At 50.8% G+C, this 22,552-nt stretch overlaps 2 protein-coding genes across 2 annotated transcripts; one reads left to right on the plus strand and one right to left on the minus strand.

Moving 5' to 3' along the window:
* Positions 1-1,367: 1,367 nt before the first annotated feature.
* On the plus strand, positions 1,368-8,249 carry CHMP6 (charged multivesicular body protein 6). The gene is made up of 8 exons (XM_053570477.1): positions 1,368-1,601; positions 4,280-4,389; positions 4,503-4,590; positions 5,066-5,152; positions 5,537-5,602; positions 5,720-5,800; positions 6,706-6,760; positions 7,222-8,249. Exons 1-8 carry the CDS (start codon positions 1,539-1,541, stop codon positions 7,275-7,277), a joined length of 606 nt encoding a protein of 201 aa, XP_053426452.1. The 5' UTR covers positions 1,368-1,538; the 3' UTR covers positions 7,278-8,249.
* An 11,650-nt stretch (positions 8,250-19,899) lies between these two features.
* Positions 19,900-20,680, minus strand: LOC128570895 (nascent polypeptide-associated complex subunit alpha-like). The gene has a single exon (XM_053570478.1). It carries the CDS (start codon positions 20,651-20,653, stop codon positions 20,006-20,008), a length of 648 nt encoding a protein of 215 aa, XP_053426453.1. The 5' UTR covers positions 20,654-20,680; the 3' UTR covers positions 19,900-20,005.
* Between the last annotated feature and the right edge of the window lie 1,872 nt (positions 20,681-22,552).

Genomic DNA, 22,552 nt, shown 5'->3' on the forward strand with positions numbered 1-22,552 from the left:
GCCTACCACATGTGGGACAAGGTGGGTATGGAATCCCACCCTGCTAAAGTTTCATTGGATGGTCAGGGACTGGGAAAGAATGGGCTAGGAAGACAACTTGTGGGAAACCTGATGAACAGATGTGTGGCTGGAGGTCTGAGCAGGTCCTGCAGAGCTGGCCTCAGAACAGGTGGGCAGGATGGTAGCACCCTGTGGATGTCAGCCAGCCTCCTTCCCTGGCACTGCACCTGCTCAGTGGCCTGCACCGTGGCCGTGGTGGAAGGATGGGCTAGACGCAGGCTCAACTGCATGGGCTTCTCCTCACCAAGCTGCACCTGGCCACCACTGATGAGCACCCAACTGGTCAACGTTGGAGACCAACACTGACCTACCAAGTGGCACCATTACCAAGGGACCAGACAGCCACCAGATAGCAGCTGGTGAGTCAGGGCCCCTTTTACCATGGGGACAGTGCCTTGTCCTTGCCTGAAAGATACACTCTGCACATGCACCTGCCTCCCCTGTCCCAGTGCCTCTGCCCTGGTGTCAGCGTGGACTCAGAGGGCACACCATCCCAACAGCCCCCTAAACGCTGTCTCCCGTCAAGGAGCAAAGAGGGGTGGCGATGGGCCGGCACTGTGCCCTGGGATTCCTCATCTTATCATGTGACTGCAACCAGGAGCGATGGTCCGGCAGCCATGGCATGGCCTGTGGCAGACTCAGGACAGCACCATCTGTGGTGACCACGCAGGGTAGGGTGCTGATCTGTGACATGCAGTGTATGCTCCAAACCAGATCCTCACAGCCAGGACACGCAGGCAGGAGCCAGAATGGAAGTGTGGTGATCACTCCCCAGCACTCCTGCAGCCCACCAGGGTCTCCCAGCACCAGAAACAGGATTCTTCTGTGTCACAGCCATGCTGTGCTACACATGGCTCCTCCAGCTCCTGGCCTGCGCACAGAGCTGCGTGTGGAAGGAGAAGCTCTGTGTTTCATGGGTGGGTGGACGCGCCGCCTTGCAAGGAACACTTTTAAGTCGAAAAAGTTCGTGTTACATCACTAAATGCAGCACTTTGTGTTCAGAACCCAACGGGACAGGGGCTCCTGCAAAAGATTTTTGAACACCTGGAAAGAGTGAATGAGATTAGACAGGAAGGGGTGCACATGAACACATCACTCAGCAATTTATGATTCCACTACGCTGCGGGTCAAAGCAGGCCACCGTATTTGCGGCAGCGATCGGTGAGGCCAGCGGGCTGTGAATTAGAACACACCGGGGGCGCGGGCGGAGGCGGCGCGCGGGCTTCGCGTTCTGCGGCGCTGGGCCCTTTGCGGCTGCCGTAGTGCAGAAGGCCCAGCCCCTAATCTTAAGAGGGTTTCGCGTTCTGTAGCGCTGGGTCCTTTGCGGCCACCGTAGCGGGACGGTGTGGACGAGAAGGTGTAAAGTTTCGCGTTCTGCGACGCTGGGCCCTTAGCGGCCTCCGTAAGGCGGCGGCCTCACCCTACGGTGGCTGCAGGGACCGGGTGCGGCGGGCCGCTGGGGCCGGGGTGGGGCCGCCATGGGCAACTTGTTCGTCCGCAAGAAGCAGAGCCGGGTCACGGAGCAGGACAAGGCCATCCTGGTGAGAGCTGGAGACGCGGGAGGCCGAGGCTGGCGGCGGGTCGGCCGTGGGGCTGGAAGAACCCGGGCCCTCGTCGCCTGCACTCCGGGGTGGGGAAACTGAGGCGCGCTGCCCGGCGGGGGTGAGGAGGCGTGGTGCCCTCGCGGCTGCGGTTGTAGGAACCGGCCCTTTGGCCTCCCGATCCCCGGCTCGCATCTTTTGTGGAGTCGCTGTCCCTCCGCTCTCCAACTGTCCCTCCATCCCAAATGCCCACTGATGGCCTGGGTCCGCGTTGGCGCGGTGTTATCGGGGCGGAGGGCAGCAGGACAGCCAGGCTCGGCCCTCCCCCTGCGCCGGGCCGGGAGTTGAAGAAAATGGGTCTCTACTCCCTGGGAGCGCCACGCATCTGAAGAGCGTTCTAGGTGGGCTTCACACCCGCCTTGGGCCCTGCCGGGGTCTGCAGCGTCCTGCTAAGTTCCTGAAGCGTTCACACAACACTGAGTGTTTAGCTGGCTTGTTTGTGACACTGGGAACGATCCGCAGGCAAAACCGGACCCTGGGAAGTTGATCATGAGTTGAACCTGATCTACTTGTAGATTCAAGTGTCTCTTCCAGGGAAACTCTTATACAAAAGTTAGTTTAGGTGGAAGCAGTTTTGCAATGTGTTAAGTGGAACCGTGTGTTGAAAATAGCCCATTTTTGTAATGAGAAAACAGTCAGGAAAGAGATACTCCAAAATGTGAGCTGATTTTACCTTTTCCAATGCTTTCTCTTCTAAATTTTCTGCATCAGAAGTAGGTTATTTTATACAGAAAGAGAAAAAAATACAAATGAAAGGTGCTTTCTTACCTTGGCTTCCAAACCCATAAGTTACAGGAAGTTCTTAACTGAAGTCCCCCAGGTGAAGAAGAAATGATGGGCACATTTGTTTCTAGGTGCTGTTCACAGGACAGCAGGGCCCCGCCCCGGGGGTGTGCCCAGCTCTACCCTCTGCTTCCTCTGGCTAGAGCAGGAAGCCCCAAAGGGATTCTCTTTCCCCTCCTCCATGCTTTTCCCTTCCCTCTCCCTCCTCTCTCTTTTTTCTTTGCTGAGACAGGGTCTCACTCACTGGGAACATTGGTGGCATCACAGCTCACTACAATCTCAAACTCCTGGGCTCAAATGATCCTCCTGTCCTCCTGTCTCAGCCTCCCACCCCAACAGCTAGGATTACAGGCATGGGCCTCTCTTCTCTGTTTAAGGACTCACCTGTTTCTCTGGAAGTAGAACTTCCCATTAGCTGAGGAGTTACCTTACTGGGTTCAGCAGGCAGTGAAGACCTGCATTCCTGTCCTTAGAGTGTCAGGTGCTCAGGAACAACATAATCACACAATAAAACAATGCAGCAGACCCTTGAGAGCTGCCCATCCTTCACTAACCACCTCCTTCAGTTGACTGTTTTCACAGACCGGACATGCAGCACATTTGTGTATCAGCACAGAAGGCCTAGTTCTTTATGATGACCACCTCCCAAAATGGACCAGTTTGTTACCATCTGTTGGGGGTCACCTTACCGTTGTTTAACTGTATTGGGTTATATTTTCCTAAGATAAAAGTGAACCCTAGCATGCTGGCATGACCCTCTGCTAAGACCTCTTATTTGACAGCAGGGCAACCTGGCCACACCTCCCTCCCTTTGGCCCTTCTCTAAAAATCTCTCCCTGAGACCAGACTCAGAATATTCGGTATACAGCTGGCACGGCTAATGGCTCATAAAGGCTCTGGCTAGAAGCTGGGGAAGCTTGGACATGCACACTGGGGTGTCCTGAGCCCTGGGCTGAACTACTGGGCACCTTTCACTGTAGCAAGGAGTGTACACAAGTTCCCCCTAGCCTGCCACACAGGCCTCTGTAAAGTGGGTGCTCCGTGCCAGGAGACAGGCCCTTTCAGACAGGACTGCTGTGTCTTTGCTGGTGACATCGTGCTATACCAGTCTCTAAGATTTGCGTTTGCCTTGACTTAATTCACCTATAGTGATCTGCCCTAAGGACAGTCGGAAGTGTGAGCAGTGCCCAGCCCACACAGGCTTCTTGTGGTGTCATCTAAAATGCCTAAATGGGAAGCCTGGCCAGAGCTGTACGTGACCACATGTCCCTTCCCAGGAAGCCCGTGGGTCGGGAGGTGGTTGGCAAAGTCTTACAGTTACATCACCAGCACACATCTGGTGTGCACTCAGAGGAGAGAGGCCAGGAGAGGATGCTGGTCCCTAACCTGGCTGTGTGGGATGGTGGCGCTACAGTGCTTGTCACCTGTGTGTTCTCTGTTGTGTCCAAACCTTCCAGGTACTGGCAGCCACTCCCTGGCCTGACCCCAGGGCACTTGCACTGGTCAAAGATGGTATTCGGGCTGCTCCAATGGTGATGCCTCAGGCTGGCCATAGGATCCGTCTTGGCCCTGTGGACCTTTGGGGCCGGATGCTTCTCTGGTGTCAGAACATGGAGCAGCAGCCCTGGCTGTGGGGTGCTGCTAGAGCCACCCTCCAGTTGTGATGACCAGTACCATAGAGATGTTGCCAAATGTCCCCTGGGGGACAGGCCTGCCCCACCTGGCCTGTGAGGTGTCCAGATAGGGACCCTCCAGCCCTACAGCACATGTTGGGCGGTGGGGTGAGGGTTCTGCAGGCAGCTGCTGCCTTGACGTGAGGCCTGCTTTCTTGGCAGCAACTGAAGCAGCAGCGTGACAAATTGAGGCAGTACCAGAAGAGAGTCACCCAGCAGCTGGAGCGGGAGCGGGCCCTGGCCCGGCAGCTGCTGCGGGACGGCAGAAAGGAGTGAGTGGGGCCTGGACCACGTGGGCTGTCCCTGTTGGCCCAGAGCGGGTGGAGGGCCCTGGAGGTCAGTCTGTGGGAGATGCCATCAGTCACCACCTGGCTTCCCCCTGCAGACGGGCCAAGCTGCTGCTCAAGAAGAAGCGATACCGGGAGCAGCTGCTGGACAAGACGGAAAGCCAGATCAGCAGCCTGGAGGCCATGGTACGGGTCATCTGCGTGGCATGGGTGCGGCAGAAGCAGCTCCGCCGGGCTGAGTGGGGGGCATAGTGTCCTGTCCCTCCATGGACCCTGCAGGCCAGGGCTGACCAATGAGGACAGTGGGTGAGGCCTGAGTCAGGTGACTCAGTCTTCGCTGGTCCTGAGGAGTAAGCAGGACGGCTCTGGCAGGACCATGGCCTGGAGGGCAGAGCCCTCCTGGGTGGTGTGGGTGAGTCAGGGTTTGCCCTAGTGACCAGCACCAGTGATTGTCCCTGGGGTTGGGAACCTGAATGATGTCTCTACTGTTTGCTAACCGGACTGTGATGAGCAGTCAGCAGCCCCTTAGGTCTTGCTTCATCCCGAGCCAGCCGTGGGAGAGGACAGGCAGGAGGGCAGCTCGGAGTCACCCCATTGCCCAATGCCTCAGCAATGCCACTGGGAGGGTGGCGGCTGAGTGTGGGTCTGGCTGCCCTCCCAGGTGCAGAGCATCGAGTTCACACAGATCGAGATGAAGGTGGTGGAGGGGCTGCGGCTGGGAAACGAGTGTCTGAACAAGATGCACCAGGTGAGTCCCTGGGGGCAAGCAGGGGGCTCCTCCTGGGAGTCCGCTCGATGCCAAAGCTGCACCCAGGCATCAGCCAGGGTGTGAGGGTGGGCTGGAGACACTGTGCTACTGGGAACTTGCTGTTTAAAAGAAGTCAAGTCAATTGCCCAGAGAACGTTCTCTACTTTTTTATTTTTGTCTGTAACTGTGAGAGCCGACTAGGTGCGAAAAGAGCCAGCAGAGGGCACAGCCCCCAGAATGACTGGGCGGTCACATGGCTCCCACAGCCTCTGGGCAGGGCCCTCCTGGGACAGAAATGGCGTCCCTTAATGGGCAGAGGGGCAAGGCCTTGGCCAGGCTCTATGGTTGGCCACACTGGCTCCATATTTGTCTCCATCACGACAGGTGATGTCCATAGAAGAAGTGGAGCGGATCCTGGACGAGACCCACGAGGCCGTGGAGTACCAGCGGGTAGGTGCCCCCCCATCCCGCCCCCAGCGCTGTCTCCCCTCAGGGCCTCTCAGAGGGGGGACCAGCCACCAGCGGTGTCCTCCCCCAACCCTGCCCTCATGGCCTCTCCTTTTGCAGCAAATTGATGAGCTGCTGGCAGGAAGCTTCACTCAGGAGGATGAAGACGCCATCCTGGAGGAGTTGAGCGCACTCACTCAGGTAGTCCTCGCCGGGTCGTGCTTCCCTCAGGTGCCATCTCGATTTTATAACAGGTTTTCTGCCTTGAATGACTCGGTTTCCAGGGCTGGTCTCCTGAGGGTCTGGTGTGGGCTAGAAACACAGGGTGCTGCACCTTCCCCAGCCCCGGCCCCATAGGCCCTTCTTTGCCCAGCTGCCGCAGAAGTGCCTTCATGGTGGTTCTGTCCCCACCTATGGCTGTTGACTTCCCTCGCTCACAGACCTGCACACATGAGGCTGAGGCTCTGACGCTAGGCTGGGTCCTGGCTCTGATTCTCTGTGTCTGTGGCTGCTGCCTCAGTTTCCCAGATTCTAACTGTGCCCCCAGGCTGGCTTCTGCCCCCAGCCCTTAGCTTGGCCAGGAAAGAGGAGGCACTTCATTCACCTGCTGCCAGTGCCCAGGGCCCCTGGCTCTGCCCTTAGGTGTCCTGCGTCCACCGGCCTATTGAGTGTCCTTCCTGAAGGTCCTTCCCTGCCAGGGAAGGCCAGCCTGGAGGCAGGAAGCTGCCCTGCACTGTGGTTGCCTCACAGCGGGGCGCTGCTGCTCTTCTCAGGACCTGAGGGCACCAGAGGGCCTGGGGTCTGTGTCACACCCACGCTCCTGGCACGGCCCTAACATTGTAAACTGGGGTCTCCAGGGAAAGCTCAGAAGTCGTACATCATTGCAGCCCCTCGGGGTACTCAGGGTACTATTGGGTGCAGCCATCAGCTGATTGGAGTCTCAGAGGTGCCTGAAGCAGGGAGTACATAGACTCTGTCTTTTGAGTAGGAAGATCCTCCTTTCCTTTTAAATCCAGCTGAAACCAGCTGATGGGACAGCTCAGAGAGACCCACGTGCCTTTTGGTGTCCCTGACTGGCCATCATGCCTCACCTCTGCTTCTTGCAGGAACAAATAGAGCTGCCGGAGGTTCCTTCAGAGCCTCTTCCGGAGAAGAACCCAGGTACCTCCATCCCTTGTCCTTTAGAGTGTGTTAGAATTTACAGGGAAGCAGGGAACTCCAGAGGGTACAGACAAAACACTCCTGGACCATCTCCGGCAGTGGGTGACTTCGTGTGGCTTACAGCACACATACCTGGCCTTCGGGTGGGTGACCTCGTGAGAGAGTTGCCTCTGATCCTGGAACCTGGAAGGGGCTTGTTCAGCCTCTGTCCTGAGGGTAACCCAGGAGTGACCGTCTGGGTGCTGTGGTCCTGTGCATCGCCTCATGTGGGCTTGCACACATGCCTGTCCCCTGTTCACGGCCACATTTGTTAGCTCCGATGGTTTCCAGTTTGTAACGTGTCCCTTGGAGCTGGGTGGGCTCTTCCCTTTGCACGAAGCCCCTGGGCCTCTGCGGCCTAGTCCTTCTCTGATTTCTGCCTGCAGGGTCTTCTGTATGTCACATTTCTGTTTCCTCTGCAGAAAAAGTCCCTGTCAAGACGGGACCCAGGCAGGCGGACCTGGTGGCAGCTTCGTAACATAGCCTCCTCTGGTGGGGCTCACGAGGATTCCCCAGGGACCACGGCCCTCTGGAGCCTGGGCGCATGGCCAGCCTGACCAGGCCCCCGACGTCAGCATGGATGGTGCTGAGGACCAGAGCACAAGTATAGGGCTGGCACCTTGGGGTGACTCTTGTGCACCCCTTGCAGCTTGAAGTCTGAATGCTTGTGGACACTGCTGTCTTGCTCTCCTTTCTGGATTAAACAACAACAACCAAATCCCGGCCAGGCCAGCTTCTGGCCACTGTGGCCCCTGTGGCGGCCAGACCAGGCTCCCGGTGCTGCTCACGCTGCTGTTCCCAGCCCCATGCGGCTCGCCGCCTCTGTGGGAAAGGCGCTGTCAGACCTTAGGGTCCTGCACTTCCTTTACTTCTGCTGTTCCCATTAGCTGGTGGGGGCTTCACTTAAGGGTCCCTACCTTGGCCTGGCTTCCTGACACGCCTCAGTTGCCATGTAGGCTGGGGTGGAAGCCCCAGTAAGCTGCAGTGTCGGTGCCTCTGCCTCAGCACCCCAGACTCCAGCCTCTAATTTTGGGGTGGTGGGCCAGGGGCCATCCTTGTGGAATTGATGACCCAGGGAGCCCTGTCTTTACCCCTTGCTACTCAGGGGTCTGTACACAGTGGCTCGGCCCTGCTGAGAAATAGACATCGTGACAGGTGATGAGAACTTGCTCCAGCAGGTGTGGCCCCCAGTGTGCCCTGGGGGTCCCTGTGTGTGGGGCTTATGGACTACAGCTCCTGAGCCACCAGCAGCCAAGGTGGGAGACCTGGAGAGGACTTCTAAGCTCAGGGTCGGCTCTGAATTGACAGTCATGTGGGATGTCCCATGTCTATGAAGCCGGCAGGAGCGGAGGCCCTGGGTGCCACCATGGACAGAGGGGAGCTGCTTCCTTAACCCTCAAGCAGGACCACCCTGAATTAAAGTTGGCCTGTTCATGGCCTGCTGCCTCGAGGACCTGGCGTGGTCAGCACCCTGCTGTGGCTCCTTTGTGGGAGCGGGGGTGGGCTAGAGCGTGGCCCCTTCTGATGACACTGATTGAAACAGGCCCCGGAGGGCACCTGCCTGGCCAGGCCAAGGACTGGGCCCAGGAAGCTGTGCCCAGTGGTGAGCAGGTGCCTGCTCAACAGTCCCCTCTGGGCAGGTGTGCTCCTTGAGGCCCACATAGCACTCCGGCCACATCTCTCTTCTGACCCAAGTGGTTTTGTGTGATTCCCATGGCCGGTAGCAGGCAGTCAGGGCTGGAAGTCCCCAGGCCTCAGACCAAGTCAAGAGGAGTAAGGGTGGGCAGTTTTTGTCCCCAGAGGTTGGCCAGTTTGGGGTCATGACACCCATATGGGAGGCCAGATGCCCTGAGAGCAAGCTCAGCAGGCCCCACCCAAGGTGACAGCTCCTCATCCTGGAACCACGAATGCTGTGGGACACCAGCCTCAGAGCAGCTGGAAATCTGGGTTTTCAGGGCAAGTCCTAGTTTGGCGACAGCTTCCTGCAGTGCGTTTATCAACCAGGAGGTGACTCCCTGCTGCCCCCTCGCAGAGGTTCTGTAGAAATGGTGGGGGGGGAGGGGGGCCCTGCCCCTCTCACCCCAGGATTGGGAGGTGGTCCATGGTCCTCGGGGTGTTTTCATGGGGCCACAACACTGTCCCTTTGGAACTGCGGGTCCCAGGCCTGTGAGCTGGCTCTTTGTCCCAAACTTTATGGCCTTGGTATAGCCTCTCCACCCCTGGGACCCCTTGCCATTCCCTCCATCTGAGCCCAGTGGGGACCTCCCCAGGAGAGGCTGGGTCCCTGCAGCATCCCATGGGGGCCTGACCTGAGCAGCTGTCCACAGTGCCCTTGCCTCACAGCTACATTCCTGGTCAGAGCCAAGGAGGTGCCAGTGACTGTCCCTGGAGCCGCACAAGCTTCCTCCTGATCGGAGAGGTGGGGCCATAGCCCAGTGGTGCCCTCCTGTCATGGGTCACCTGGAAGAGGAAGACCCTTCCTCTCCTACTATCCAAGGAGGTAGAGTCTGGGTGTCAGCCTTTCCCTTCCCACAGATTGATCCCCTGGTCCCCTTGGTGTGGCCTGGCTCCCTGTTCTGTCCAGGGACTGACAGAACACTCCTGCCAGCAAGGAGTGGAGCCCAGTGCCAGCTAGGGCCTGACCTGCTTCCCTTTATTCTGGGTGGGGATGGAAACTCACCACAAACAAGTTGGAATTAGGTGCGAAGCCTCCTGGCAGAGCTACTGTCCTGCCACAGCTCCTGGAGGGACTCAGAGAAGGAGAGGGTATAGGAGGAGAAACGGGGGCAGGAAGAGGGTTATGGGACAGGCAGCAGCCTGCGGGAGTGTCGGGAGACTTCCCCGGAAGCTGTCCAGGGCCTGCAGAGAAGCGGTGGTGGGGATGACCCTTCCCTTTCAGAGGCTTGGGGCCATCTGGGCTGGGACACACACTCCAAGATGTGGGAAGCAGACAAGCAGGGCTGGAGTGGCGTCCCTGGGTGGGGCAGGGTGCCAGGAGGGTCTGGAGTGCAATGGGGCACCTGACCCCAACACCTGCCAGCGCTTAGTGGCCCCCCACAGAGCTCCAACTCACAAAGGAATGACAGTTTGCTCCAGACCTAGCTGATGGCAGCGGCTATCCTGGGGCTGGCTCAGCCCCAAATTCCTTGAACCCCGGTTTCCTCATGTATGAAATCTGGAGGGTGTGGCCACTGGTCTCTCCCAGCCCTGAAAGTCCACTTTTGTTGCCAACTCATGAACCATCCGCACCTGGAAACTGTTGACAATGTAGTCTCTCAGAAACTCAATTTTAGAAATTTCGTCCCTTCCTGCTGGTAGGATAATGCCTGAGACTGGATGGGTCATAAGAACACCAGCAAGTTGGCTTATGGGCCCAAGGCCGGAAGTCCCACTCCCAGGTGCTGCCAGCCCTTCCTGGCGAGTCACAGGGGAGAGAGGGGACAGATTCCAGCGGCCCCTTCCCTCGTGCAGGGGGCCTCCTGGCGCCCAGCTCTCAAAGGCCCTGCCTCCTTGTACTGTCACAACTTCAAACAGACTTTTGGAGGGAGAAACTGAAAGCACAAAAGAAACAATCTACAGAGCAAAGCCGGAGCCCTCAATCAGCATAGCAAGCCAGGGCAGCGCCAGGACCCGCCTCCTGTCCTAACGGAGGAACGGTGCAGGCCCTGGCCCACCAGCCCGAGCAGCAGCACTGATGGCTTTATTTTTTAACAATCATACAGAAAAACAGGTTTATTTTGCTGTACAATTTTAGTGTGTGCTGAGGAGACTGCTAGCACAGTCAAGATACAGAACATTCTGGCCTGGCTCGAGCGCTCATGCCTGTAATCCTAGCACTCTGGGAGGCCGAGGCAGGAGGATGGCAGGAGCCCAGGAGTTTGAGGTTGCCGTGAGCTATGACGATGACACGAGGGCACTCTATCCAAAGTGACAGAGTAAGGCTCTGTCACGACCCCCCAAAAAAACATTCCAAAACCCCATGACTGCTTCCTACTTGTGGACCAGCCTGCCCTGGCCTTGGGGACCACAGGTCTGCCCCACAGTGTGTCTCTTTGAGAATGTCTCCTTTAAGGCCTGGCATCTTTCACTCCACACAATGCCTTGGGGAGTCACCCAAGGTGTCAAAACTTTGCCCCCTCCCCTTTTTTTGAGACAGAGTCTCACTATGTCACCCTCGGTAGAGTTCTGTGATGTCACAGCTCACAGCAACCTCAGACTCTTGGCCTCAAGTGATTCTCTTGCCTCACCCTCCTGAGTAGCTGGGACTACAGGTGCCCACCACAACGCCCAGCTATTTTTAATTGCAGTTGTCATTGTTGGTTAGCAGGCCTGGGCTGGGTTCGAACCCACCAACTTCCATGTATGTGGCTGGTGCCGTAACCACTGTGCTACAGGCACTGAGCCTGCCCCCTTTTCTTGACAAGTGATACCTGGGTGGGATGTCCCACGGAAGTTGCAGGTCTCACTCCAAGCCAGGGGTCCCCATTTTTCTCTCCACCACATCACATGCACAGACTCATGACCCCAGGCCACCCCCCAAGGGCTGCACACAGCCTGTGGGAGGCAACCCTCTGGACAGATGGGAGTTCTGAGAGTAGCCGAGAGGGACGTCTGGGTAGGGCTGCCTGGAACAGAGAGCCCGTTCCCCAGGCTCTGAACAACCAACATGCTTTTCCTTTCTTTTCTTCCAGCGTCTCTATTGAGCTGTGACTCACCCGTACAAATCTCTGGTCAGAACACACGATTTGAGGTTCTGAGCATATCTGCACACGTGCACAGCCCATTCCAGGGCATTCCCATTACCTCAGGGGAAGCCTGTGCCCTCTGGCTGGCCCCCTCCTGCTGACCTTGGTCTTAGCACCCACTGATCTGTCTCATAGAGCCCCCGTTCTGCACGTCACAGGAGCGGAACTATGCACACATGTGACCAGTCTTTCCGCACAACTGCAAGTCATGTGCTGTAGCATGTGTCAGTGCTTCTCTTTCTAACAGCCAAATAATATTCCATTTGGGGATAGACCACATTTTGTTTATCCGTTGATAGGATTTGGGTTGTTTTCACTTTGGGCTGATATAAACATTAAGGTACAGGTTTTTGTATGGCCATATGTTTCCACTTCTCTTGAGTAAATACCCAGGAGTGGAATCGCTGGGTCATATGGTAGCTGATCTGAGGAGCCACCAGACTGTTTCCCAGTGGCTGCGCCCTCTGCACCCCCACTGCAGTGTGTGAGGGCCCCTGTTTCTCCACCTCCTGGCCCTCACTTGTGACTGTCTGTTTCAGCTGTGTGTGGGGCACGTCGCTGTGGTTTTGATTTGCATTTCTGTGATGTCTGATGATGCTGAGCATTTTCTTCGTGTGCTTATTGGCTGTTTGTTTATCTTCTAGAGAAATGCCTATTCAGATTTCTTGCTCATTTTTAGCAGATCAGTTTTCTTTATAGAATTGAGTTGTAAGGTTTCTTTGTATATTTAGGGTGCTAGGCCCTCACTAGATAAATTATTTGCAAATATTTTCACCCATTCTTTAGATTTTCTTTTCACCTTTTTGGTGATGTCCTTTGAAGGACTAAAGATTTTAATTCTGGTGGAGTCCAACTTATTTATTTTTCCTTTGCTGATTGTGTTTTTGGTGTCCCAGCTAAGAAACTCCTGCCTAATTCAGGATCATGAAGATTTATGCCTATGGTTTCTTTTTGGAGTTTTATAGTTTTAATTCTCACATTCAGGTCTTTGATTCATTTTGGGTTAACTTTTGTATGTGGTGTGGTGTTGAGGGATCTAACTTCATCCTTCTGCACATGAACGTACCATTGTCTCAGCAAGGTTTGTCAAAGACGCGAATCCACTTACAATAAATGAGAGTCTGTTTCCAGACTCACAGCATGTTATCCTAACTCCTCCTTGAGGCTTCGTGGAAGGTTTCAAAATCAGGAAATGTGGTTCTAACTTTGTTCTTTGTTTCCAACTTTCTTTCTTTTCTTCCCTTCCCTTCCTTTCTTTCCTTTTCCTTTTTTTTTTCTTTGCTGATCTGAATTTTAGAATAAGCTCTTTTCAATTTCTTCAGAGAAGCCAGATGAGATTTTAATAGAGATTACATTAAATCTGTAGATTAGTCTTGAGGGTACGGACTCCTTTCTCTCTCTTTCTTCTACTTCCTTCCTTCCCTCCTCCTTCTCTGCTCTCTCTCCCTCTTTCCTTTCTTTTTTTTTGGTTTTGTTTTGTGAGACAGAGTCTCACTCTGTTGCCCAAAGGAGAGTACCATGGAATCATCACAGCTCAGGGCAATCCCAAACTTTTTGTAGTCCCAAGTAGCTGGGACTACAGGTGCCCACCACAACACCCTGCTAGTTTTTCTATTTTTAGTAGGATCGAGGTCTTGATCTTGCTCAGGCTGGTCTCCTCTTCGCCCCCCACCAGCCTCCAAGAGTGCTGGGATTATAAGCATGAGCCACTGTGCCTGGCCAAATACTGACGTGTTAACAATATTAAGTCTTCAGATTCATGAACACAGGGTCTTTTCATTTATTTAGGTCTTCTTTAATTTCTTTCCACAAAGTTTTATGTATGTTTTATATTTCCTTTGTTAAATTTATTGATTTTACTTTTGTTACTATTGTAAGTGAAATTTTCTTAATTTCAATTTCAGATTACTCATTGAAAGAGTATAGAAATATAATTGATTTTTTATTTTTGTACAGTGATCTGATACTGCAAACTTGCTGAACTTGATTATTCTAGCAGTTTTTAGTGGCATCCTCACAACTTTGTATATATGAGACCATGTCATGTTTGAGTAGAGGGAGTTTGACCTCTTCATTTCTACACTTAATGCCTTCAATTTCATTTCCTTGCCCAAATGTCCTGGTTAAAACCTCTATAACAAGACCAAGCAGGGTGACTCACTCCTGTAATCCTCACACTGTGAGAGGCCGAGGCAGGAGGATCACTTGAACTCAGGAGTTTGAGACCAGCCTGAGCAAGAGCGAGATCCCATCTCTACCAAAAATAGAAAAACTAGCTGGGCATTGTGGCAGGTGCCTATAGTCCCAGATACTCGGGAGGTTGATGCAGGAGAATCGCTAGAGCCCAAGAGTTTTAGGTTGCTGTGATGTCATGGTACTCTACCCCAGGCGACAGGGTGAGATGCTGTCTTCAAAAAAATCAAATGAACACCCAGTACAATGTTGAATAGAAGTGGATATTTTCACTTTAAATGTTTTGATTCCACTTCCAGCCCTACAATATTAAAAGCAGAAAGAGCAAAGTGCACACAAACCGCCTTCCACAGGGAGTTCAGCCCACGCGGCTGCTCTCTCCCTCTGTCCTGGGCTCTTGTCTCTGTTCTGGGCAGGGTGAGGCTGGGGTGAGGCCGGCGTGACGGATCAGGACAGAGCCTGAGTGCCCTGACTCTGGTGTGTGCTGCAGAGTCTTCATGATACTCAGACTCCATCACCAAACACACGTTTGATGGTGGCGTGCCAGTGGATGGCTTTGCAGTCGGTAAGTAACTGGTCCCAGAGAGAAGGACTGGCAGATGTCTGCCCTGGGATTCAGCATGAGCTGGAGGTCAACAGAGTGAGTCTGTGACAGATGTGCCCCCAGAAACAATGGCCACTGTTGCAGCCAGAGCCGTCCAGATGACTTGTCAACAGAAAGCACGTGAAGCCCAGTAAAGGTCAGTTTTGGGGTTCAAAGAAAACCTTATTTGGCCCTGTTACCCTTGGAAAGATCTTGAAAACTTGACTACAGACCCTCTGCAGGTTAATGGGGGGACCCAACTGCTAAGTGCACCAATAGACCTTCAGCTTCACCAGTGGAAGGACCTTCCTCACTGGACAGGACAGTCTGCTGGCCAGCTTATATTTACAGTGCTGCCCCTGAGTCTGCAAGAAAAGCTCAAATCATATTCAGAATGTTCTACTTAAGAAATCAGACAAGTGTGGTGGGAGAAGTGTAGATATTTGTCTGACACGTCAACTGTGGCATCCCAGCTTCCTGAGTACTGGTTTGCACAAATAATAGGAATTCCAAAACTGGGATGAAAGAATGAATAAACATTTCTGGTTAAAAATGCATACTTTAGCTACCTAGAGAATTGTCTGTGCAGAGTATGTTGTTTCCTAGTGATCACAGGACAGTGGCTGTACGTCTGTCTTTGTACGGTGAACCTCTTGATAGATTAAAACCCATGTTTAAAAGCACTTTGCTTGGGCAGTGCCTGTGGCTCAGTGGGGTAGGGCACCAGTCCTATGTGCGGGAGGTGGTGGGTTCAAACCCAGCCCTGGCTAGAAACCACCAAAAAAAAAAAGCATTTTGCTTAAGTACAATATAGTCCTGGTACTGTGGCATTCTCCCGTGTATTCCTTTTTTTTTTTTTTTTTTTTTTTTGCAGTTTTTGGCTGAGGCTGGGTTTGAACCCGCCACCTCTGGAATATGGGGCCGGTGCCCTACTCCTTTGAACCACAGGTGCCACCCATGTATTCCTTTTTTTTTTTGAAACAGAGTCTCACTCCCTTGCCCTGGGTAGAGTGCTATGGAATCATCATAGATCACAGCAACTTCAGTCCCCTGGGCTCAAGTGATCCTCCTGCCTCAGCCTCCTAAGTAACTGGGACTATAGGCTCCCCCCACAATGCTCAGCTAGTTTTTATATTTTTAGTAGAGATGAGGTCTCACTCTTGCTCAGGCTGGTCTTGAACTCCTGAGCTCAAGGGATTCTCCCTCCCTGGCCTCCCAAAGTGCTGGGATCACAGGCCTGAGCCTCTGTGCCCGGCCTCTCATGTATTCTTGTTTACTCCATTTATTTCTTAGGAAATGTTCATTCACAAATAATACAAAAATACACCCCTCTCGATTTATACACACTAATTCCTGGTTAGTAGCACGGAACCTCAGTTTCCTGTAAAGCAGTGGTTCTCAACCTTCCTGATGCCACAGTGTATTTTCATTGTTAAAAAGAGGTTGCAACCCAGAGGCTGAGAACCGCTGCTGTAAAGGAACCAGGGGTGCATGTCATTTACACAAGTGGAGCAGCTGTCCCCAGGCCGCCAAGGGGTTGTTCCTCTGACCAGCCGTGGTATGTGTCCCTCGCCTGTGCCGCCAGCCCCTTGGCGGCCTGGTGAGCACAAGGCCCTCGCTAGTTTCTCTGTGGGTATTCGGCTGCAGGGTCTGCTCAGCCCTCAGGGAGCTGGCCCAGGGGAGGGGAGAAAGCACACACTGGTTCTGGGTCACATACACACAACCAGCAAAGGGGCGGGGAGGTGATGCACAAGGCAGAATCTTTAAGCAAAATAGAAATGCTTCACATCAATTTTTTGTTTTTTTTTTCTTTTTTTTTTATTAAATCATAACTGTATACATTGATATGATCATGGGGCATCATACACTCACTTCATAGACCATTTGACACATTTTTATCACAGTGGTTAACATAGCCTTTCCGGCGTTATCTCAGTTACTGTGCCAAAACCTTTACATTCTACATTTACCAAGTTTCGCAAATACCCCTGTAAGATGCACCACAGATGTGATCCCACCGATCCCCCTCCCTCTACCCACCCACCCCTTCCCACTTCCCCCTATTGTTAAGTTGTAGCTGGGTTATAGCTTTCATGTGAGAGCCCCAAATTAGTTTCATAGTAGGGCTGAGTACATTGGGTACTTTTTCTTCCATTCTTGAGATACTTTACTAAGAAGAATATGTTCCAGCTCCATCCATGTAAACATGAAAGAGGTGAAGTCTCCATCTTTCTTTAAGGCTGCATAGTATTCCATGGTGTACATATACCACAATTTATTAATCCATTCGTGGATCGATGATCCACAGAGAACTCAAACACTCACATCGATTTTTTAAATTAACTGCATCATCACCAGATTATTTTACTTCTGTTTTAAAGTTATCAATGAAGGGCGTATACCTTTGTGGTAGGGTAAGCCCACTATAGCCCAGAGCTCTCACTAATGCAACTAAAAACTCATGTCCAGGAAAAGAAAAAGCAACCTACCTAAAGACTCTGCCAAGGGAACCAAAGCAGCTGGACTGTGGAGCTGACCCATGTGGGAGGAGCTTCCTGGCTTCTTCTCTCTTTCCTTTTGCAGCTTTCTCCCAGGGTAGCAGAACTGCACAGCAAAGCATGCAACTGAAACTCTGAACAAAGCCCGGTGCTCTGGCGAGAAGAATTGTGCAAAGGGGCCCCTGGGACCGAACGTGTGTGTGTGCGCACACCTCCCAAAGAGGAGAGAACTAGAGGAAGAGACTGAGTCATTTTACGGAGGAACCAGCACGAGCCCCAGGCTCACACCTAAGTATCACGTGTGTGGGACAAACTCAGAGAAGCAGCACAAAGGGGTTTGAGAATGGAACTTGCACCGGAACCTCAGGCCACTGCTGGCAGCAGCATTACATGGTTGGAACTAACCAGGTTGAAGGGCTGCTAAGAGAAAAAATTTAACATCCCCAGAGGACTGCAGCAGAGCCTACGTGACGGAACACTCAAAATGTCCACTTTACAATCCTAAGTTTCTTGACATGCAAAGAAACATGAAAATGTGGCCAGTTTCCAAAGGGAAAGCCCATCAGCAGATGCCAACTCTGATACGGTCCAGGTGATGGATTATCAGGCAAAAGCTTGGAAGCAATTATTATCACTGTGTTACATAAGGAAAATAGACTTAGAACAATGGAAAGAACTCGGCTGAGGAGGAGAAGCTATATAAAAGAACGAAGTGGAAATTCTAGGACCGAAAAAGTATAATACCAGAAATCTAAAAAAACTACTGAGCAGGCTCAATAACAAAAGGAAATAATCAAAGGAAAGAATCTACAACCTTGTACTTGGATGAAAAGAAATTACCCCATCTGGAGAGCAGAGAAAAAGAGAAAGGACTGGGGCTGGGGGTGAGGACTGGAGCCTCGGCAGCTTGCGGGACACCGTCGGAAAGTTTAATGTACACGTTACTAAAATCCCAGAATGACAGGAGGATGATCAGAGCAGAAGAAATGATGGCTGAAAACTCCCCAAACATAGTGAAAGTCACTGATTTATAGATTTGAGGAGTTCAGCATATCCCAAGCAGGATAAATCCAAAAAAAACCATGCCATAAAACAGACAAATAAAACTGCTAAAAACCAAAGAAAAATCTTGAAAGCAGCTGCTAAAAATGAAGCACTACATGCATAGAACAATGACTACAGATTTTTTTTTTTTTTTTTTGTGGAGACAGAGTCTCACTTTATCGCCCTCGGTAGAGTGCCGTGGCCTCACACAGCTCACAGCAACCTCCAACTCCTGGGCTTAAGCGATTCTCTTGCCTCAGCCTCCCGAGTAGCTGGGACTACAGGCGCCCGCCACAACGCCCGGCTATTTTTTTGTTGTAGTTGTTGTTTAGCAGGCCTGGGGCAGGTTTGAACCCGCCTACCTCCGTGTATGTGGCTGGCGCCCTAACCACTGAGCTACAGGCACCGAACCATGACTATAGATTTCTTTTTTTTTTTTTTTTTTTTTATTGTTGGGGATTCATTGAGGGTACAATAAGCCAGTTACACTGATTGCAATTGTTAGGTAAAGTCCCTCTTGCAATCATGTCTTGCCCCCATAAAGTGTGACACACACTAAGGCCCCACCCTCCTCCCTCCATCCCTCTTTCTGCTTCCCCCCCAATAAACTTAATTGTCATTAATTGTCCTCATATCAAGATTGAGTACATAGGATTCATGCTTCTCCATTCTTGTGATGCTTTACTAAGAATAATGTCTTCCACTTCCATCCAGGTTAATACGAAGGATGTAAAGTCTCCATTTTTTTTAATGGCTGAATAGTATTCCATGGTATACATATACCACAGCTTGTTAATCCATTCCTGGGTTGGTGGGCATTTAGGCTGTTTCCACATTTTGGCGATTGTAAATTGAGCTGCAATAAACAGTCTAGTACAAGTGTCCTTATGATAAAAGGATTTTTTTCCTTCTGGGTAGATGCCCAGTAATGGGATTGCCGGATCGAATGGGAGGTCTAGGTTGAGTGCTTTGAGGTTTCTCCATACTTCCTTCCAGAAAGGTTGTACTAGTTTGCAGTCCCACCAGCAGTGTAAAAGTGTTCCCTTCTCTCCACATCCACGCCAGCATCTGCAGTTTTGAGATTTTGTGATGTGGGCCATTCTCACTGGGGTTAGATGATACCTCAGGGTTGTTTTGATTTGCATTTCTCTAATATATAGAGATGATGAACATTTTTTCATATGTTTGTTAGCCATTCGTCTGTCATCTTTAGAGAAAGTTCTATTCATGTCTCTTGCCCATTGATATAAGGGATTGTTGGCTTTTTTCATGTGGATTAATTTGAGTTCTCTATAGATCCTGGTTATCAAGCTTTTGTCTGATTGAAAATATGCAAATATCCTTTCCCATTGTGTAGGTTGTCTCTTTGCTTTGGTTATTGTGTCCTTAGCTGTACAGAAGCTTTTCAGTTTAATGAAGTCCCATTTGTTTATTTTTGTTGTTGCAATTGCCATGGCAGTCTTCTTCATGAAGTCTTCCCCCAGGCCAATATCTTCCAGTGTTTTTCCTATGCTTTCTTTGAGGATTTTTATTGTTTCATGCCTTAAATTTAAGTCCTTTATCCATCTTGAATCAATTTTTGTGAGTGGGGAAAGGTGTGGGTCCAGTTTCAGTCTTTTACATGTAGACATCCAGTTCTCCCAACACCATTTATTGAATAGGGAGTCTTTCCCCCAAGGTAAGTTCTTGTTTGGTTTATCAAAGATTAGGTGGTTGTAAGATGTTAGTTTCATTTCTTGGTTTTCAATTCGATTCCAAGTGTCTATGTCTCTGTTTTTGTGCCAGTACCATGCTGTCTTGAGCACTATGGCTTTGTAGTACAGACTAAAATCTGGTATGCTGATGCCCCCAGCTTTATTTTTGTTACTAAGAACTGCCTTAGCTATACGGGGTTTTTTCTGGTTCCATACAAAACGCAGAATCATTTTTTCCAAATCTTGAAAGTACGATGTAGGTACTTTGATAGGAATGGCATTGAATAGGTAGATAGCTTTGGGAAGTATAGACATTTTATTTTTTTTTTATTATTTTTTTTCATCCAACAAGAAGCCATAACTTTATTAATGATAGAAACAGTACAAATTTCAAACCAAGCTGCAGTTACTCTTTTGAAACACCAAAAAAGTCCTCCTTGTTTTGATGGTTACATTGTTAGTTCCATAATAGCATTTACAATATCATTACTGTTGTTCTTCAGAGCTCGGACTGCCTTTGCTCTCGACACATTTGCTTGTGACATGACTAATTCTATGTCCTTAACTTCCACACCTGTTTCATCCACCTCTTCCTCTTCACTCTCTTCTTGTACAGTTGGAGTCTGTGTGTTTTCTTGAATGTTTGAAACAGCTTCACCTTGAACTTTGAATTTCTCAGCAGCTGCTAGCTGTGCCTGCTGAGATAAATCTTCGATCTTGGCTTCACCAAAAACTATGTAGGTATCTGAAGCTGGGCTCTTGTAGACATCTGGTTTTGTGATGACAAAGAGGATATTCTTAGATTTCCGGATAGTGACTCTAGTAACCCCTGTAACTTGTCGAAGACCCAGTTTGGACATAGCCTTCCGTGCATTCTTTTCACTCCGACTCTGTTTTGCTTTACTGACTGGTTCTTCATCAATTTCAGCTGCTGCTGCCAGCTGCGCTTGCTGTGTGGTTGCCTGTGTGGAATCTTGTTCCTCTAGCTCTGGTACTGATTCATCACTGTCAGATTCTGTTCCAGACCCTGTCTCAGCCTGAGGCTGTGGCAACTCCTGCTCTGTAGCAGGGACGGTTTCTGTGGCTTCACCAGGCATGTTGTGCAGGGAACGTGGAACCAAGATGGCGGCCTAGACATTTTAACAATGTTGATTCTTCCCATCCATGAGCATGGTATGTTCTTCCATTTGTTAATATCCTCTGCTATTTCCTTTCTGAGGATTTCATAGTTTTCTTTATAGAGGTCCTTCACCTCCTTCGTTAGGTATATTCCTAGGTATTTCATTTTCTTTGAAACTATGGTGAAGGGAGTTGTGTCCTTAATTAGCTTCTCATCTTGACTGTTATTGGTGTACACAAAGGCTACTGACTTGTGGACATTGATTTTATATCCTGAAACATTACTGTATTTTTTGATGACTTCTAGGAGTCTTGTGGTTGAGTCTTTGGGGTTCTCTAAGTATAAGATCATGTCGTCAGCAAAGAGGGAGAGTTTGACCTCCTCTGCTCCCATTTGGATTCCCTTTATTTCCTTGTCTTGCCTAATTGTATTGGCTAGAACTTCCAGCACTACGTTGAATAGTAAAGGTGACAGAGGACAACCTTGTCTGGTTCAGTTCTAAGAGGAAAAGCTTTCAGTTTTACTCCATTCAGTAAAATATTGGCTGTGGGTTTGTCATAGATAGCTTCAATCAGTTTTAGAAATGTGCCACCTATGCCTATACTCTTCAGTGTTCTAATTAGAAAAGGATGCTGGATTTTATCAAATGCTTTTTCTGCATCTATTGAGATGACTATAGATTTCTAATCAGCAATCCTGCAGGCTACAAGTTCGTGGAACAGTATCTTTAAAGAGTTGAAAGAAAACTATCAACCCAGAGCTCAATATATAGCAGCAATATGCTTCAGGAATGAAGGAAAAATAAAGACATTCTCAGATGAAGGAAAATGAAGAGAATTCACCGTCAAGACTCATTCTAAAAGAAATACTAAACCAGGTGCTGTGACTTATGCCTGTAATACTAGCACTTTGGGAGACTGAGGTGGGAGGATCACTTAAGACCAGGAGTTTGAAATCAGAGCAAGACCCCATCTCTACAAAAATACAAAAAAAAAAGCTAAGCATGGTGGTGTGTCCTGTACTCCTAGCTACTAAAGGCTGAGGATCACCTGAACCCTGGAGTTTGACACGGCAGTGAGCTATAACAGTCCCACTACACTCCAGCCTACATGACCCTGTCTCTAAAAGAAAAAAAAATACTGGGTGGCGCCTGTGGCTCAGTGAGTAGGGTGCTGGCCCCATATGCCGAGGGTGGTGGGTTCAAACCCAGCCCCGGCCAAACTGCAACAACAAAAATATAGCCTGGCGTTGTGGCGGGCGCCTGTAGTCCCAGCTACTAGGGAGGCTGAGGCAAGAGAATCGCGTAAGCCCAAAAGTTAGAGGTTGCTGTGAGCCGTGTGACGCCACGGCACTCTACCGAGGGCGGTACAGTGAGACTCTGTCTCTACAAAAAAAAATTAAAAAAAAAAAAAAAAGTTGGGCGGCGCCTGTGGCTCAGTGAGTAGGGCGCCGGCCCCATATGCCGAGGGTGGCGGGTTCAAACCCAGCCCCAGCCAAACTGCAACAAAAAAATAGCTGGGCGTTGTGGCGGGCGTCTGTAGTCCCAGCTGCTCGGGAGGCTGAGGCAAGAGAATCGCGTAAGCCCAGGAGTTGGAGGTTGCTGTGAGCCGTGTGACACCACGGCACTCTACCGAGGGCCATAAAGTGAGACTCTGTCTCTACAAAAAAAAAAAAAAAACTAAAAGAAATTATTCAGGGGCGGCGTCTGTGGCTCAAGGAGTAGTGCGCTGGCCCCATATGCGGGAGGTGGCAAGTTCAAACCTGGCCCTGGCCAACAACTGCAAAAAAAAAAAAAGAGTTTGCTCTTAAGCTCAAGAGTTTGAGCTTGCTGTGAGCTATGACGCAACAGCACTCTACAGAGGGCAGCAGAGAGAAA

The sequence above is a fragment of the Nycticebus coucang genome, chromosome 18 (assembly GCF_027406575.1).
Source record: "Nycticebus coucang isolate mNycCou1 chromosome 18, mNycCou1.pri, whole genome shotgun sequence".
NCBI classification, from domain to species: domain Eukaryota; kingdom Metazoa; phylum Chordata; class Mammalia; order Primates; family Lorisidae; genus Nycticebus; species Nycticebus coucang.

Bases quoted from the DNA above. Each gene is read 5' to 3' on its own strand.
- CHMP6 (XM_053570477.1), top strand. From the start codon at position 1,539: ATGGGCAACTTGTTCGTCCGCAAGAAGCAGAGCCGGGTCACGGAGCAG. The intron at 5,801-6,705 runs GTAGTCCTCGCC...TGCTTCTTGCAG, and splicing joins AGTTGAGCGCACTCACTCAG to GAACAAATAGAGCTGCCGGA. The intron at 6,761-7,221 runs GTACCTCCATCC...TTTCCTCTGCAG, and splicing joins TCTTCCGGAGAAGAACCCAG to AAAAAGTCCCTGTCAAGACG.
- LOC128570895 (XM_053570478.1), bottom strand. From the start codon at position 20,653: ATGCCTGGTGAAGCCACAGAAACCGTCCCTGCTACAGAGCAGGAGTTG.